The sequence below is a fragment of the Cervus elaphus genome, chromosome 33, assembly GCF_910594005.1.
Source record: "Cervus elaphus chromosome 33, mCerEla1.1, whole genome shotgun sequence".
Lineage (NCBI taxonomy): Eukaryota > Metazoa > Chordata > Mammalia > Artiodactyla > Cervidae > Cervus > Cervus elaphus.
Window position 1 is genome coordinate 57,563,169 of NC_057847.1, and position 13,470 is coordinate 57,576,638.

The window sequence follows — 13,470 nt, forward strand, 5'->3', positions numbered from 1 at the left end:
ATAAATGAATAGGTGGCTCAGTGGTAAAGAATCCACCTGCCAAGGCAGGAAACATGAGTTTGATGCCTGTTGGGAAGATCAACTGGAGAAGGAAATGGCAACCCGCTCCAGTATTTCTTGCCTGGGAAATCTTATGGACAGGGGAGCCTGGCAGGCTATATTAAATGGGGTCACAAAGAGGTGGACATGACGTAGAGACCACAAAACAACAAGAGGAACTAAGGAGAAAAGGATGTGTATCTCTTAAAGGGCTAAACACAAGAGAATATGTTCAGAACTTCTTGAGGTTCATTAGAGATTCTCACTATTTGAGATATTTTATTACTCCAAAGCAGAGCTGTTTTATGGTGGTGAGTTTGAGATCTGAGAGTATGGTATCAAATAGGACTGGAAGATAGATTTCCTCTCATTGGGAAAATGTTTCTCCAAGGTAATAAAGAGGGAGGATTGGGAAGAAGCCCTCTAGTTCCAGAGAGACCCACCACTGAGAACTGTTGTATGTTGGAAAGCTGGTTAAGGGGTTTAAGGTATCTTCAGTGCTTACATTTGTAACAATCTATTTTCTAATGTCCTGGTTCTGTGCAATAATAGCAAAAAACTAAAAGGACTTTGGTTTTGTCTAGGAAATTTCATTTGTTGGAATTGACAATTATAACAATTTTTATGGTCTTCCTTTGAGGAGATTCATATAGAGTAAAAGGAAGCCATTTTGTCAGATTGAATAAATCTGAAGTGAACATAGTTTCCCATTTCATCCCATCAACTAAAAAAGATGCACAATGTGAGAGTTGCAAATTAAGTTTTGTTTGGGACAAAATGAGGACTGCAGCCTGGGCGACAGGATCTCAGCTCTGAGAGACTACTCCAAAGAGGCATTGGGGGAGGTCAATATATAATATTTTGGTGAAGGGGGCATTCAATGCATTCAAGCACATATTTTAATAAATATTTTCTGCTAGTCATGAGGAAAGAATGAAGGTATGGAACCAAAGCAAAAACAATACCCATTTGTGGATGTGATTGGTAATAGAAGCAAGGTCCGAGGCTGTAAAGAGCAATATTCATAGGAACCTGGAATTCTAGGTCCATGAATCAAGGCAAATGGGAAGTGTCAAACAGGAGATGGCAAGAGTGAACGTCGACATTCTAGGAATCAGCGAACTAAAATGGACTAGAATGGGTGATTTTAACTCAGATGGCCATTATATCTACTACTGTGGGCAGGAATCCCTTAGAAGAAGTGGAGTAGCCATCATGGTCAACAAGAGAGTCCGAAATGCACTACTTGGATGCAATCTCAAAAATGACAGAATGATCTCTGTTCGTTTCCAAGGCAAACCATTCAATATCATGGTAATCCAAGCCTATGCTCCAACCAGTAATGCTGAAGAAGCTGAAGTTGAATGGTTCTATGAAGACCTACAAGACCTTTTAGAACTTGCACCCAAAAAAGATGTCCTTTTCATTATAGGGGACTGGGATGCAAAAGTAGGAAATCAAGAAACACCAGAAGTAACAGGCAAATTTAGCCTTGGAGGACAGAATGAAGCAGGGTGAAGACTAATAGAATTTTGCAAAGAGAACAAACTGGTCACAGCAAACACCCTCTTCCAACAGCACAAGAGAAGACTCTACAAGAAGGTCAACACTGAAATCAGATTGATCATATTCTTTGCAGCCAAAGATGGAGAAGCTCTATACAGTCAGCAAAAATAAGACTGGGAACTGACTGTGGCTCAGATCAGAACTCCTTATTGCCAAATTCAGACTTAAATTGAAGAAAATAGGGAAAACCACTAGACCATTCAGGTATGACCTAAATCAAATCCCTTATGAATATACAGTGGAAGTGAGAAATAGATTTAAGGGACTAGATCTGATAGACAGAGTGCCTGATGAACTATGGATGGAGGTTTGTGACATTGTACAGGAGACAGGGATCAAGACCATCCCCATGGAAAAGAAATGCAAAAAAGCAAAACAGCTGTCTGAGGAGGCCTTACAAATAGCTATGAAAAGAAGAGAAGTGAAAAGCAAAGGAGAAAAGGAAAGATATTCCCATTTGAATGCAGAGTTCCAAAGAATAGCAAGGAGAGATAAGAAAGCCTTCCTCAGCTATCAATGCAAAGAAATAGAGGAAAACAACAGAATGAGAAAGTCTAGAGATCTCTTCAAGAAAATTAGAGATACCAAGGGAACATATCATGCAAAGATGGGCTCAAAAAAGGACAGAAATGGTGGGAACTTAACAGAAGCAGAATATATTAAGAAGAGGTGGAAAAAATACACAGAACTATACAAAAAAGATCTTCACAACCCAGATAATCACAATGGTGTGATCACTTACGTAGAGTGTGACATCCTGGAATGCTGTGAAAGTGCTGCACTCAATATGCCAGCAAATTTGGAAAACTCAGCAGTGGCCACCAGACTGGTAAAGATCAGTTTCATTCCAACCCCAAAGAAAGGTTATGCCAAAGAAAGCTCAAACTACCACACAGTCACACTCATCTCACATGCTAGAAAAGTAATGCTCAAAATTCTCCAAGCAAGGCTTCAGCAATACGTGAACTGTTAACTTCCAGATGTTCAACCTGATTTTAGAAAAGGCAGAGGATCCAGAGATCAAATGCCAACTTCTGCTGGAACATCAAAAAAGCAAGAGAGTTCCAGAAAAAACATTTATTGCTGCTTTATTGACTATGCCAAAGCCTTTGACTCTGTGGATCACAATAAACCATGGAAAACTCTGAAATAGATGGGAATACCAGACTACCTGACCTGCTCTTGAGAAACCTATATGCAGGTCAGGAAGCAACAGTTGGAACTGGACATGGACAACAGACTGGTTCCAAGGAGTAGTAGGAAAAGGAGTACGTCAAGGCTGTATATTGTCACCCTGCTTATTTAACTTATATGCAGAGTCCATCATGGGGAATGCTGGGCTGGATGAAGCACAAGCTGGAAACAAGATTGCTGGGAGAAATAGCAATAACCTCAGATATGCAGATGACACCACCCTTATGGCAGAAAGTGAAGAGGAACTAAAGAGCCTCTTGATGAAAGTGAAAGAGGAGAGTGAAAAAGTTGGCTTAAAGCCCAACATTCAGAAAACTAAGATCATGGTATCTGGCCCCATCGATGGGAAAACAGTGGAAACAGTGTCAGACTTTATTTTTTGGGCTCCAAAATCACTGCAGATGGTGATTACAGCCATGAAATTAAAACACGCTTACTCCTTGAAAAGAAAGTTATGACCAACCTAGACAGCATATTAAAAAGCAGGGACATTACTTTGCCAACAAAGGTCCGTCTAGTCAAGGCTATGGTTTTTCCAGTGGTCATGTATGGATGTGAGAGTTGGACTGTGAAGAAAGCTGAGCGCCAAAAAATAGATGCTTTTGAACTGTGGTGATGGAGAAGATTCTTGAGTCCCTTGGACTGCAAGGAGATCCAACCAGTCCATCCTAAAGGAGATCAGTCTTGGGTGTTCATTAGAAGGACTGATGCTGAAGCTGAAACTCCAGTACTTTGGCCACCTCATGTGAAGAGTTGACTCATTGGAAAAGACCCTGATGCTAGGAGGCATTAGGGGCAGGAGAAGGGGACGACAGAGGATGAGATGGCTGGATGACATCACCTACTGGATGGACATGAGTTTGAGTAAACTCCGGGAGTTGGTGATGGACAGGGAGGCCCGGCGTGCTGCGATTCATGGGGCTTCAAAGAGTCAGACACTATTGAGCGACTGAACTGAACTGAACTGAGTCATGAGGAGCTGATGTTACCGGAAGGTCTTTTCTAGATATGAGAATAAGCAAGGATTGAGATCGTGAAATCAGTTTAACTGAAAATACCTATTTCTATAAAACCTGTTCCACCAGTTTCCCTGAAGCTGTGAATTCCTCACTCTCCACCCTGAACTCCCTTTAGGGCTGCAACAGGTCAACAGCTGCGGTAGCACAGGGTTCCGATTTCATAGAGGCTGATGGGCAATTTCCTTGGCAAGCACAAATTTGTAGTTGACAATTGTGATACTTCTTACTAGAAGGAAGAGATCTCATTTCAATCCATAATTAATATATAGTAAAAGCTATTGAAGTTAATCAACATTTGAAGGAAGATCAGAATTTTCTTTAAAAACAGCCTGAAGTCAGTTGTGATTTTTATGAACAGGTTGATCAGAATCTGTGTGCAAGCCTGAATTTTGTTCCAATCCACAGGCTTTGGAAAAGCCATAGGCATTACTTGGTGAAGTTGCTTAGCAAGTTTCTGAACCGGATCACATAATAAGATAGCAGATTGTTCTATTTGTAATCCTGAGCATGTTTTAAGATTTTCTCAATCAGCAGTTTTCACCCAATGCTGGGCCTGGCCTTCACTGATGAGCAGATGAACTATCTGATATAAGTTAGAGAAACCAGGTTTGTAAGTTTGAATGGCTATATTAAATTCCTCAGCAAAAGTGTGAGGATGTTTGTTTACTTTGGGAAAGTCTTTGACTATGCCTCACAGCTCAGCTTTAGTCCAGGGAATATAAGATATTAAAGATTTAGCCTCTGGATCCTCAAAAGGCTTATTTGAAAGAAGCATGTTCTGACAAGTTCAGAAGAAAAGAGAATGGGGAGAGTTTCAGAGATAAAGGGAAATTTGTCCGGAGAATGTGTATAGGGGGATTGAAAGTATAGTGGAGGCATAGAAAGGAAGGAGGAAGATAGCACCAAAGGTCGAGCCTGAGACAAGCCGAGGAAGAAGGGCCTTGGGGCTTTGAGAGTTGCTTTATCTTGCTTTAATCATTTGTTTTCCTGGGTATATTTTAAAATCTTATTTTGCAGACAGGCGATTTTAGACTTCTGATAATGGGAAGCCTCAAAACGCCAATTGAAATAAGAATTCCACTCAATTTTAGAAAAATTTAAGCTATTGTAGCCCAACTGGGTTTTAAGGAAATTAAATTTTGTGATTTCAGGAGTTACCCATAATGGTCATTCATATTTTAACGTGCCTTAGGTCAGGTTGGTCCATTTATTTAGAAATGCCTCTGAGGAACCCTGGTAGCTCAGCTGGTAGAGAATCTGCCTGCAATGCAAGAGACCATGGTTTGATTCCTGGGTCAGGAAGATCCTCTGGAGAAGGGTTAAGCTACTCATTCCAGTATTTTTGCTTGGAGGTTTTCATGGACAGAGGAGCCTGGCAGGCTACAGTCCAAGGGGTTGCAAAGAGTCGGACATGACTGTGTGACTTTCACATCACATGAGGAAGGACCATGGGTTTTAAACTTCAAATTGGCCTGAATCCCTGTAAGAATTAGGGGAGGCAGGGCTTAAAATACTTAGATAAGTGGGTTGATTCTATTTCCTTGAGGTTTTTCCTCTAGAGTAAAGAACCTGTTTCAAACAGCTTTAACAGCTTGCGGCACAAATGCTTCAATTCAGACAGCTTGCAAGACAATCCCAGCCAGTTCAAAGGAAACAGCTTAAAGGATCCAGGAGAAAGGCTTTTTCAGACAGTTTCCAGAGAATAGTCTTTTCAAAAGAATAGGCCAAAGGCTGAGAATCCTGGCACGTTGCAGAGAACCCCTGTTTTCAAAGGAATGGGCCGAAGGTTAGCCAGCTTCAGAAGAAGCAGCCCCTGTTCTGAAGGGAATAGGCCAGGTTCAGCGCCACAGTCTGATATTGAAATCAGACCCACATACAAAACACATACAAAACAAAGCCTTAACCAGAAAGATGAAAACTTTGAGCAGGTTCTGAATAAAGCCTGGCAAGCTTCTCATGAGAAACGAGTGTGAGTTTGGATCCAAGAGAAACACTTGCCGTTAAACTCCAGGGTCAGCAGGAAAAGCAGTGAGCAACAAAAAGGCCCCATTGTGGGTACTACACCTGTATGTTCACCGGTCCTGGAGTCATCAGGCGTCTCCTCTGGTCCTTGCAAGGGCCACCAAAATGTTGACCTAAAACAAATTGAGTGTGAGATATTTCTCCGGCAAAGATGTTTATTTGGGATCAGTAACAAATTGCAATTTGGATTCCGCAGCCATGGTAAGCCACTTGCAGGTTCCCTTGTTGCAAGGAATAGAGATGCTTTTATAGAGAGAAAAGGAAGTTGGGAGGGCTGAAGTAAACAACGGAGTAAACAACGGGTCCATGGCTTTTCCTTGGCTGAGTTCTCCCTAGGAAAGACGAGTCTTCTTCCTATTAGGCTCTCCTGTAGCTGCAAGGTGTGCGACATCTCCCTTTTGATCTCCCAAATCTAGTTATTTGAAGTTTCTGTTTATTTGTATTTTTATAATTCCTACCAAATCAGCTCATTAGGTAAGCGGCAACTCACCTGCACTTGCTTAAATTTATAATGATGCAGGATAATTGTTGTTATAAATATAAATTAATAGCTGGCTATATTTCCCAGGCAAGAATTCTGGAGTGGGTTGCCATTTCCTTCTCTGGGGGATCTTCCTAACCCAGGAATTGAACCCTGTGTCTCCTGCATTGGCTGACGGATTCTTTACCACTGAGCTACCAGAGTGGCCATAGCTACATGAAAGACACAATAAATTTGGTACATTAAAATCTTTGGTCTAATACATACGCCATGTTTTGTTTATACATGGACCAGCTGATAGATATTTGAGTTCTTTCTATTGTTATTTTGAAGAATGCTGCTATGAACATTTGTGTTCAAATCTTTGTGTAGACATATATTTTCATTTCACTTAAGAAAACCCATAAGAGTGGAATTCCTGGGTTGTATAGTAGGTGTACATTTACATTTTTAAAACACGGACAAACTGTTTTCCAGGAGAGCACTAGTTTGCACTTCCACTAGCAATGTATGAGAGTCCCACTTGTACCATATCTTTACAAACAATTCACATTTCAGCCTTTTTAAGAAATTCTAATATGTGTATAGAAGCATCTTACTGTGGTTTTAATTTGTATTTCCCTATTGATCAATCAAATTGGCCATTATTTGTTAACACTCTATGTAGATCTTTATTCTGTTCCTTAAAATTGAATTATTTCCTTATTGAGTTGTAAAAGTTCTTAATTAGATGTGGACAGAAGTCCTTGTCAGGTATATGCTTTGCAATTTTTTTTTCCTAAGCTGTATATTGCCTTTTCATTTTCTTAATTATTTCAACAAGCAAAAGATTTTAATTTTCTGAAGTCTATTTATCACTTTTTAAATTTGTGGTTCATGCTTTTTGTGTGTTGTCCCAAGGTCACAAAGGTTCTTCTCCTCTGCTTTATTTTATACAATATATGTGTTTTGCTCTTACATTTAGGTCTGTGATCTATAGTGAATTAATATTGGTATATGGTGTTAAGATCAAAGTTCAGTTCTTTTCCTTGTGGATATACAGTTATTCCAAACTAGGATAATATTTACTAAAATTTTTCTTTTACAATAGTATTGGAAGATTCTGTTTATTATATCTCATAATATTAGATATTAATGCATAATATGCTGATTACAGTCATATTTTCCATTATTATTCTGTTAAAACATATATATTGGACTTCCCTAGTGACTCAGATGGTAGGGAATCTTCCCGCAATGTGGGAGACCCAGGTTTGGTCCCTGCATATGGAAGGTTCCTTGGAGAAGGAAATGGCTACCCAGTCTAGTATTCTTACCTGTAGAATTCCGTGGACAGAGTAGCCTGACAGGCTAAATACACCTAACATTTATCTTTTCTTATTCTTGTTGATGCTTACCTACAAAATATAGCCTATAATTTTAGTCATCAGTTTTTGAGTAATAGTGTTTTCTAGGCATTGTATGAATTATTAATTGACAAATTGAATTTGAGTGCAGAGTGCCTCATTAAATTCTTTTGTGTCTGTTCTTATTTCTAAACTGAAATCTTATGTCCTGATTTTTTTTTTTTTTTTAATTTTCTTGTGGTTTTGGTTTTCTAAATTTTGGATATTATTCTTCAAAGATTTTATTAAAATGCTGTTCTTATTCTTTTAGTTATTTACCTGTTACCAGAATGAAATAAATAATCTAAAGAAATGTCAAAGATGAAGGGAAGTCTAAACATTTAGAGTAGAATGTGAAATCTTTTTTATGTGCTATAAAGAAAATCCCTTCAAAAATCCCATTGTTAAGATACTAATTAAAATTATAACAGACTATCCACATTATAGTATAGCTCTTTCGCTTTTTCCTAATGTTCATGACACTTTCAGGTATTCCATGGGCAAGAAACATTTTCTCTAATTATTAAAGTTTCTAAAACAAATTTGGAAATACTAAAGAGCATTGCAGCAATTAGACAACTAAACTAAAAATATATTCTCTTTAGCATCATTATAATGCCTGAAGAAAGAAAAAAAAATTGAAAAAAAATTATCAAGTAAAATCATAATTTCTCTCTTGTCTCTCTCCCCCTCCCCCCAATGTCTCTCCCTCATTTCAATATTTAAGAGATTCATTCTCCTGCTGGTTGTAATGCGAATGAATTTCAGTGTCATCCTGATGGAAATTGCATCCCTGATGTGTGGCACTGTGATGGGGAAAAAGATTGTGAAGATGGTAGTGATGAAAAAGGATGCAATGGTACCTTACGATTGTGTGACCACAAAACCAAGTTTTCCTGTCGGAGTACAGGTAAGCAGAACACTGGGTTCTATGTATATCTTGGGCTTGCTTCCTTAATGCAGGTTTCTTTTGGGCCCTTCTCAATCCATACTTTACCTTTATAAAAAGTACCCTTGTGTTTCTACTATATTTGCTGGCATTCTATACATGACAGTAGTAATAGCTAATATTCACTGAGAATTGTCTGTGGACTTGGCACAGTTCTAAGAATGTTCTCTGTGTGAACTCATTTCAACATTCTAAATCACAATGAGAAAACTGAGCCCCAGAGAAGTTTTTAACTTGCTCAAGTCAAAAAGTCAAAAGAAGCTTTAACTGGCTGGTACCCAGAACCATCATGGAAGAACTGGGATTTGAAACCAGGCAATCTGGGCTTCCCTGATAGCTCAGACAGTAAAAAATCTGCCTGCAATATAGGAGATGGGTTCGATCCCTGGGTCAGGAAGATCCCCTGGAGAAGGGAATGGCAACCCACTCCAGTATTCTTGCCTGGAGAATTCCATGACAGAAGAGCCTGGTGGGTTACAATCCATGGGGTCACAAAGGGTCTGACACAACAAACACTAATCTGAATTCAGACTCTGGAATTCACAGTCCAGAAAGAGACCTGTGTGCTGAAACCATGGGCATCATTCTTCTCATAGATGAAACTTCACCATGAAAGTGAAAGAAGATGACTCAAAAAAGGTCGAGTAATATGCATTTATTTTCAACTAGTTTTCTAAATTTTACTGTGCTGTTGCTAGCCTCTGTTAAGATGAAAGTAATGACTCCTCACAGTAAACCAAGCTGAGCTCTATGTGTTATATTTTTAAGAGTCAGGTGACTCCTCTCAATTATTATACAAAGATTCTTAGTTTGGGGTTCTTGGCTAATGGAATGTGGTTTTGAGTTTAGAAATTATACTTTTGGAATATTTTATATTAATAAAAATTAATGAATAACATTAAATGAGTGAACTCTGCATTCAAATGGGTATATCTTTCCTTTTCTCCTTGCCTTTAGCTTCTCTTCTTTTCTCAGTTATTTGTAAGGCCTCCTCTGACAACCATTTTGTCTTTTTTGCATTTCTTTTTCTTGGGGATGGTTTTGATCACTGCCTCTTATACAATGTCACAAACCTCCATCCATAGTTCTTCAGGCACTCTATCAGATCTAATCCCTTGAATCTGTTTGTCACTTCCACTGTATAATCATAAGGGATTTGATTTAGGTCATACCTGAAAGGTCTAGTGGTTTTCCCTACTTTCTTCAATTTAAGTCTGAATTTGGCTGAGATCTGAAGAATTGATGCTTTTGGACTGTGGTGTTGCAGAAGACTCTTGAGAGTCCCTTGGACTGCAAGGAGATCCAGCCAGTCCATCCTAAAGGAGATCAGTCCTGGGTGTTCATTGGAAGGACTGATGCTGAAGCTGAAACTCCAATACTTTGACCACCTGATGTGAAGAACTGACTCGTTGGAAAAAACCCTCATGCTAGGAAAGATTGGAGATGAGAGGAGAAGGAGATGACAGAAGATGAGATGGTTGGATGGCATCACTGACTCAATGGACATGAGTTTGAGTAAGCTCTTGAGAGTTGCTGATGGACACGGAGGCCTGGAATGCTGTAGTCCTTGGGGGTCTCAGAGTCAGATGTGACTGAACAACTGAACTGAACTGAAATGAGTGAATGATTGATTAATTTAATAAGCAAGTTTTAACTTAACAAGATAATTCTGATGCCAAAGAGCCAATTATTTGACTCAGGTGAACATTATTCTAAGTGTTTGTAGTGAGTATACTTTCTCCTGTTGCTTCTGTCATTTGCTTGATTGAGTTAATGCTGAAATATATCAGATAACAGTCTTTATTGGGTATATGACTAAGAAACTGTCAAGGCTATAGGAAAACATAATATAAATTTACTTAGAAAATCCTGAACTGAAACTAACTGAATACACTATCAAGATTTAGGAGTGAAAAACATAAAAGCAGCTTGAAATTTCCTTATAAGGAAATTATAAATGCCTTCATAATAAAGAAATAAATTATAAATGCCTTCATAATAAAGTCGTTTCTAAAAGGTGTATGTTAGTAAAAACTGGTTTGAATTATGACAAAAAATATGGAGAGAAAACGTAATAAATAACACCATTAAGTAAATTTAATAGGAAATTCCAATTGATTGTGATTTATCTTACATGAGTTTTGATATTTTGCAATGAGCTCTTATGAAATAGCTTTTTCTGAATATGATTCAACTTAAGAATAAATCTATGTTATGATGAGGATGGCTAATGTAGGGAGGAAACAATCTTTTCCTCTATCCACAGAGGGAGAAGACAAAGGAAAAGTAATTTGAGTTTATAGGTATGGCAAATTGTGGAAAGGTAAATATATAGGAAAATTAATGGAAGATAAAAGCTAGTTAGTAACATTTATGTATCATATCTTCTTTATCCCTTTCTTGTATCACACCTTCTTTATCCCTTCCTCTGTGGATGGACATTTAAGTTGCTTCCATGTCCTCGCTGTTGTAAATAGTGTTGCAATGAACATTGGAGTGGATCTGTGTTCCTAAACTATGGTTTTCTCCGGATATATGCTGGGAGTGGGATTGCTGGCTCATATAGTAGCTCTCTTTTTAGTATTTTTAAGGAACTTCCAAATTGTTCTCATAGTGGCTATGCCAAGTAATGTTCCCACCAAGAGTGTAGGAGGGTTTCCTTTTCTCTGCACCCTCTCCAGCATTTATTGTTTGTAAATTTGTTGATGTCTATTCTGACTGATGAGAGGTGATCAATACCTCATTGTTGTTTTGATTTGCATTTTTCTAATACTTAGTGATTTTGAGGAGCTTTTCATGTGTTTGTTGGCCATCTGTATGACTTTGGAGAAATGTCTAGGTCTTCCACTCTGTTTTCAATGGGTTGCTTGTTTTTTTCCATTGGGTTGTCTGAAGGTTGCTTCATCTACAAATTTTTTTTCCCCAAGTAATCAGGTTGTCTTTTTGCTTTATTCCCAATTTTCTTTGCTATTCAACTTTTTTTAAGATTAATTAGGTCACATTTGTTTAGTTTTTATTTCCAGTACTCTAGGCATGTATGCATGCTCAATTGCTAAGTTATGTCTGACTATTTGCGACCTTACAGACTGTAACCTGCCAGGCTCCTCTGTCCACGGGATTTTACAGGCAAGAATTCTGGAGTAGGTTACCATTTCCTCCTCCAGGATGTCTTCTCAACCCAGGTATCAGACCTGCATCTCCTGCATTTACAGGCAGATTGTTTACTGTCTGAGCTACCATGCATATGTATAACTGATTCACTGTGCTGTGCAGTAGACACTAACACAGCATCATAAGGCAACTTTATTTCAGTATTTTTTTTAAATGACATTGAAACATGTTTTTTGGTAAATGACATTAAAACATGTGTAGATTCATCTTGATATTGACTTTTCATCATCCTCATGGCCCTAAAACTTTCCTGAAAAAGGGTTTTGTGGCAGTTCTCATTTCTCAAAAGTTTATATGGTAAATGTGGTATTACATGGTGACGATAGTTGTTAACACTGAATTGTATAACTGAAATTTACTAAGGGTGTGGAGCTTAAGTGTTCTCACAATAAATGAATGAAGAAGAAAAGAAGGAAGGAAGGAAGGAAGGGGAACTATGAAAGATAGTAATTAAACCATTGATCTGCTTCTAGTTTGATCTCTGACTTAAATTCAGTAAAGTGAAATTTGTCAAACTTCTTGAGACATAATAATTGGCAAATATATTATGAATATTTTTGAACATTGCAGATATTAAAGTGAACCAAAAATATAAATGAATATAAGCATTAGATTAAGAATATGTGCACATCTATAATCTTTTTTGATATTTTTAAATATAATTAAATTTTCAACTTTATGAACTAAATAAAAAAATTTTTCAAGATGTTGAGTTTAGAGTTCATGTTTATTTTTTTAAAAAACTTCTAAATGTTAGCTTAAGCATTTAAAGTTTTCAGGGCAACTAATTTATATTTGGCAGTTGCAATGGATTTTCATTTATGTATAAATTGCTGTCTACTAGTATAAAAATGTAGGTATATTAATGTTTCTTTATTTCAGTAAAGAACTATACTGTCCCACATTTGGTCTCTCAAATTTCAGACCAACAGCTTGCAATAAGAGTAGACACTTGAACAAGAGAGGTTTGAACTACATCCCTTTAGGCAATTTAAAAAAAAATAAATATGTTGGAAACTTTTTTGGAGATTTGCAACAATTTGGAAAAAACTCATAGGGAAACCACATAGCCTAGAAATATTGAAAAAATTAAGAGACGCATATTATGAATGCATAAAATATATGTAGGTACTAGCCTGTTTTACAATTACTATGATAAAATCTACACAAATCTATTATAAAAAGTCAAAATTTATCAAAACTCACACAAACACTTAACAGACCAGACATGGTGCTATTTTCAGTCAACAGAAGTATTAACAAACAATAAGAGGCAGTATTTAATCACAACTGCAAAAAATAACTGTAGTACCTACAATAATAATTTCAGTGAGTTCAACTGTTGCTAGTATCAGCTTCAAACACCATGTGACACTAATCATCTCCTCATCACCAGTTTGTCTCTCCAATATATTGTATATTGCAAGAAAAAGTGATCTCTTGCAGTTCTTGCATATTTTTCATTGTGTTTAGTTCAGTGCCATAAACCTTGAATAGCACCATGGAACCTATACAAAGTGCCACTGGTGATGCTGGAAGTGCTCCCAAGAAGCAAGAGAAAAGTTGTGGCGTTGCAGGAAGTTGAGTTGCTTGATATGTACTGTAGATTAAAGTCTGCAGCTGCAGTTTCCCACTATTTTAAGG

The 13,470-nt window shown here is 37.6% G+C and overlaps 1 protein-coding gene across 1 annotated transcript in view; it reads left to right on the forward strand.

The window, feature by feature from the left end:
* Positions 1-13,470, forward strand: part of LRP1B (LDL receptor related protein 1B) — a 2,070,284-nt gene that overhangs the window by 1,283,064 nt on the left and 773,750 nt on the right. Inside the window, exon 21 of the mRNA XM_043894665.1 lies at positions 8,434-8,616. Within this exon, the coding sequence (XP_043750600.1) occupies positions 8,434-8,616 (183 nt within the window). The remainder of the gene's footprint in view (positions 1-8,433; positions 8,617-13,470) is intronic.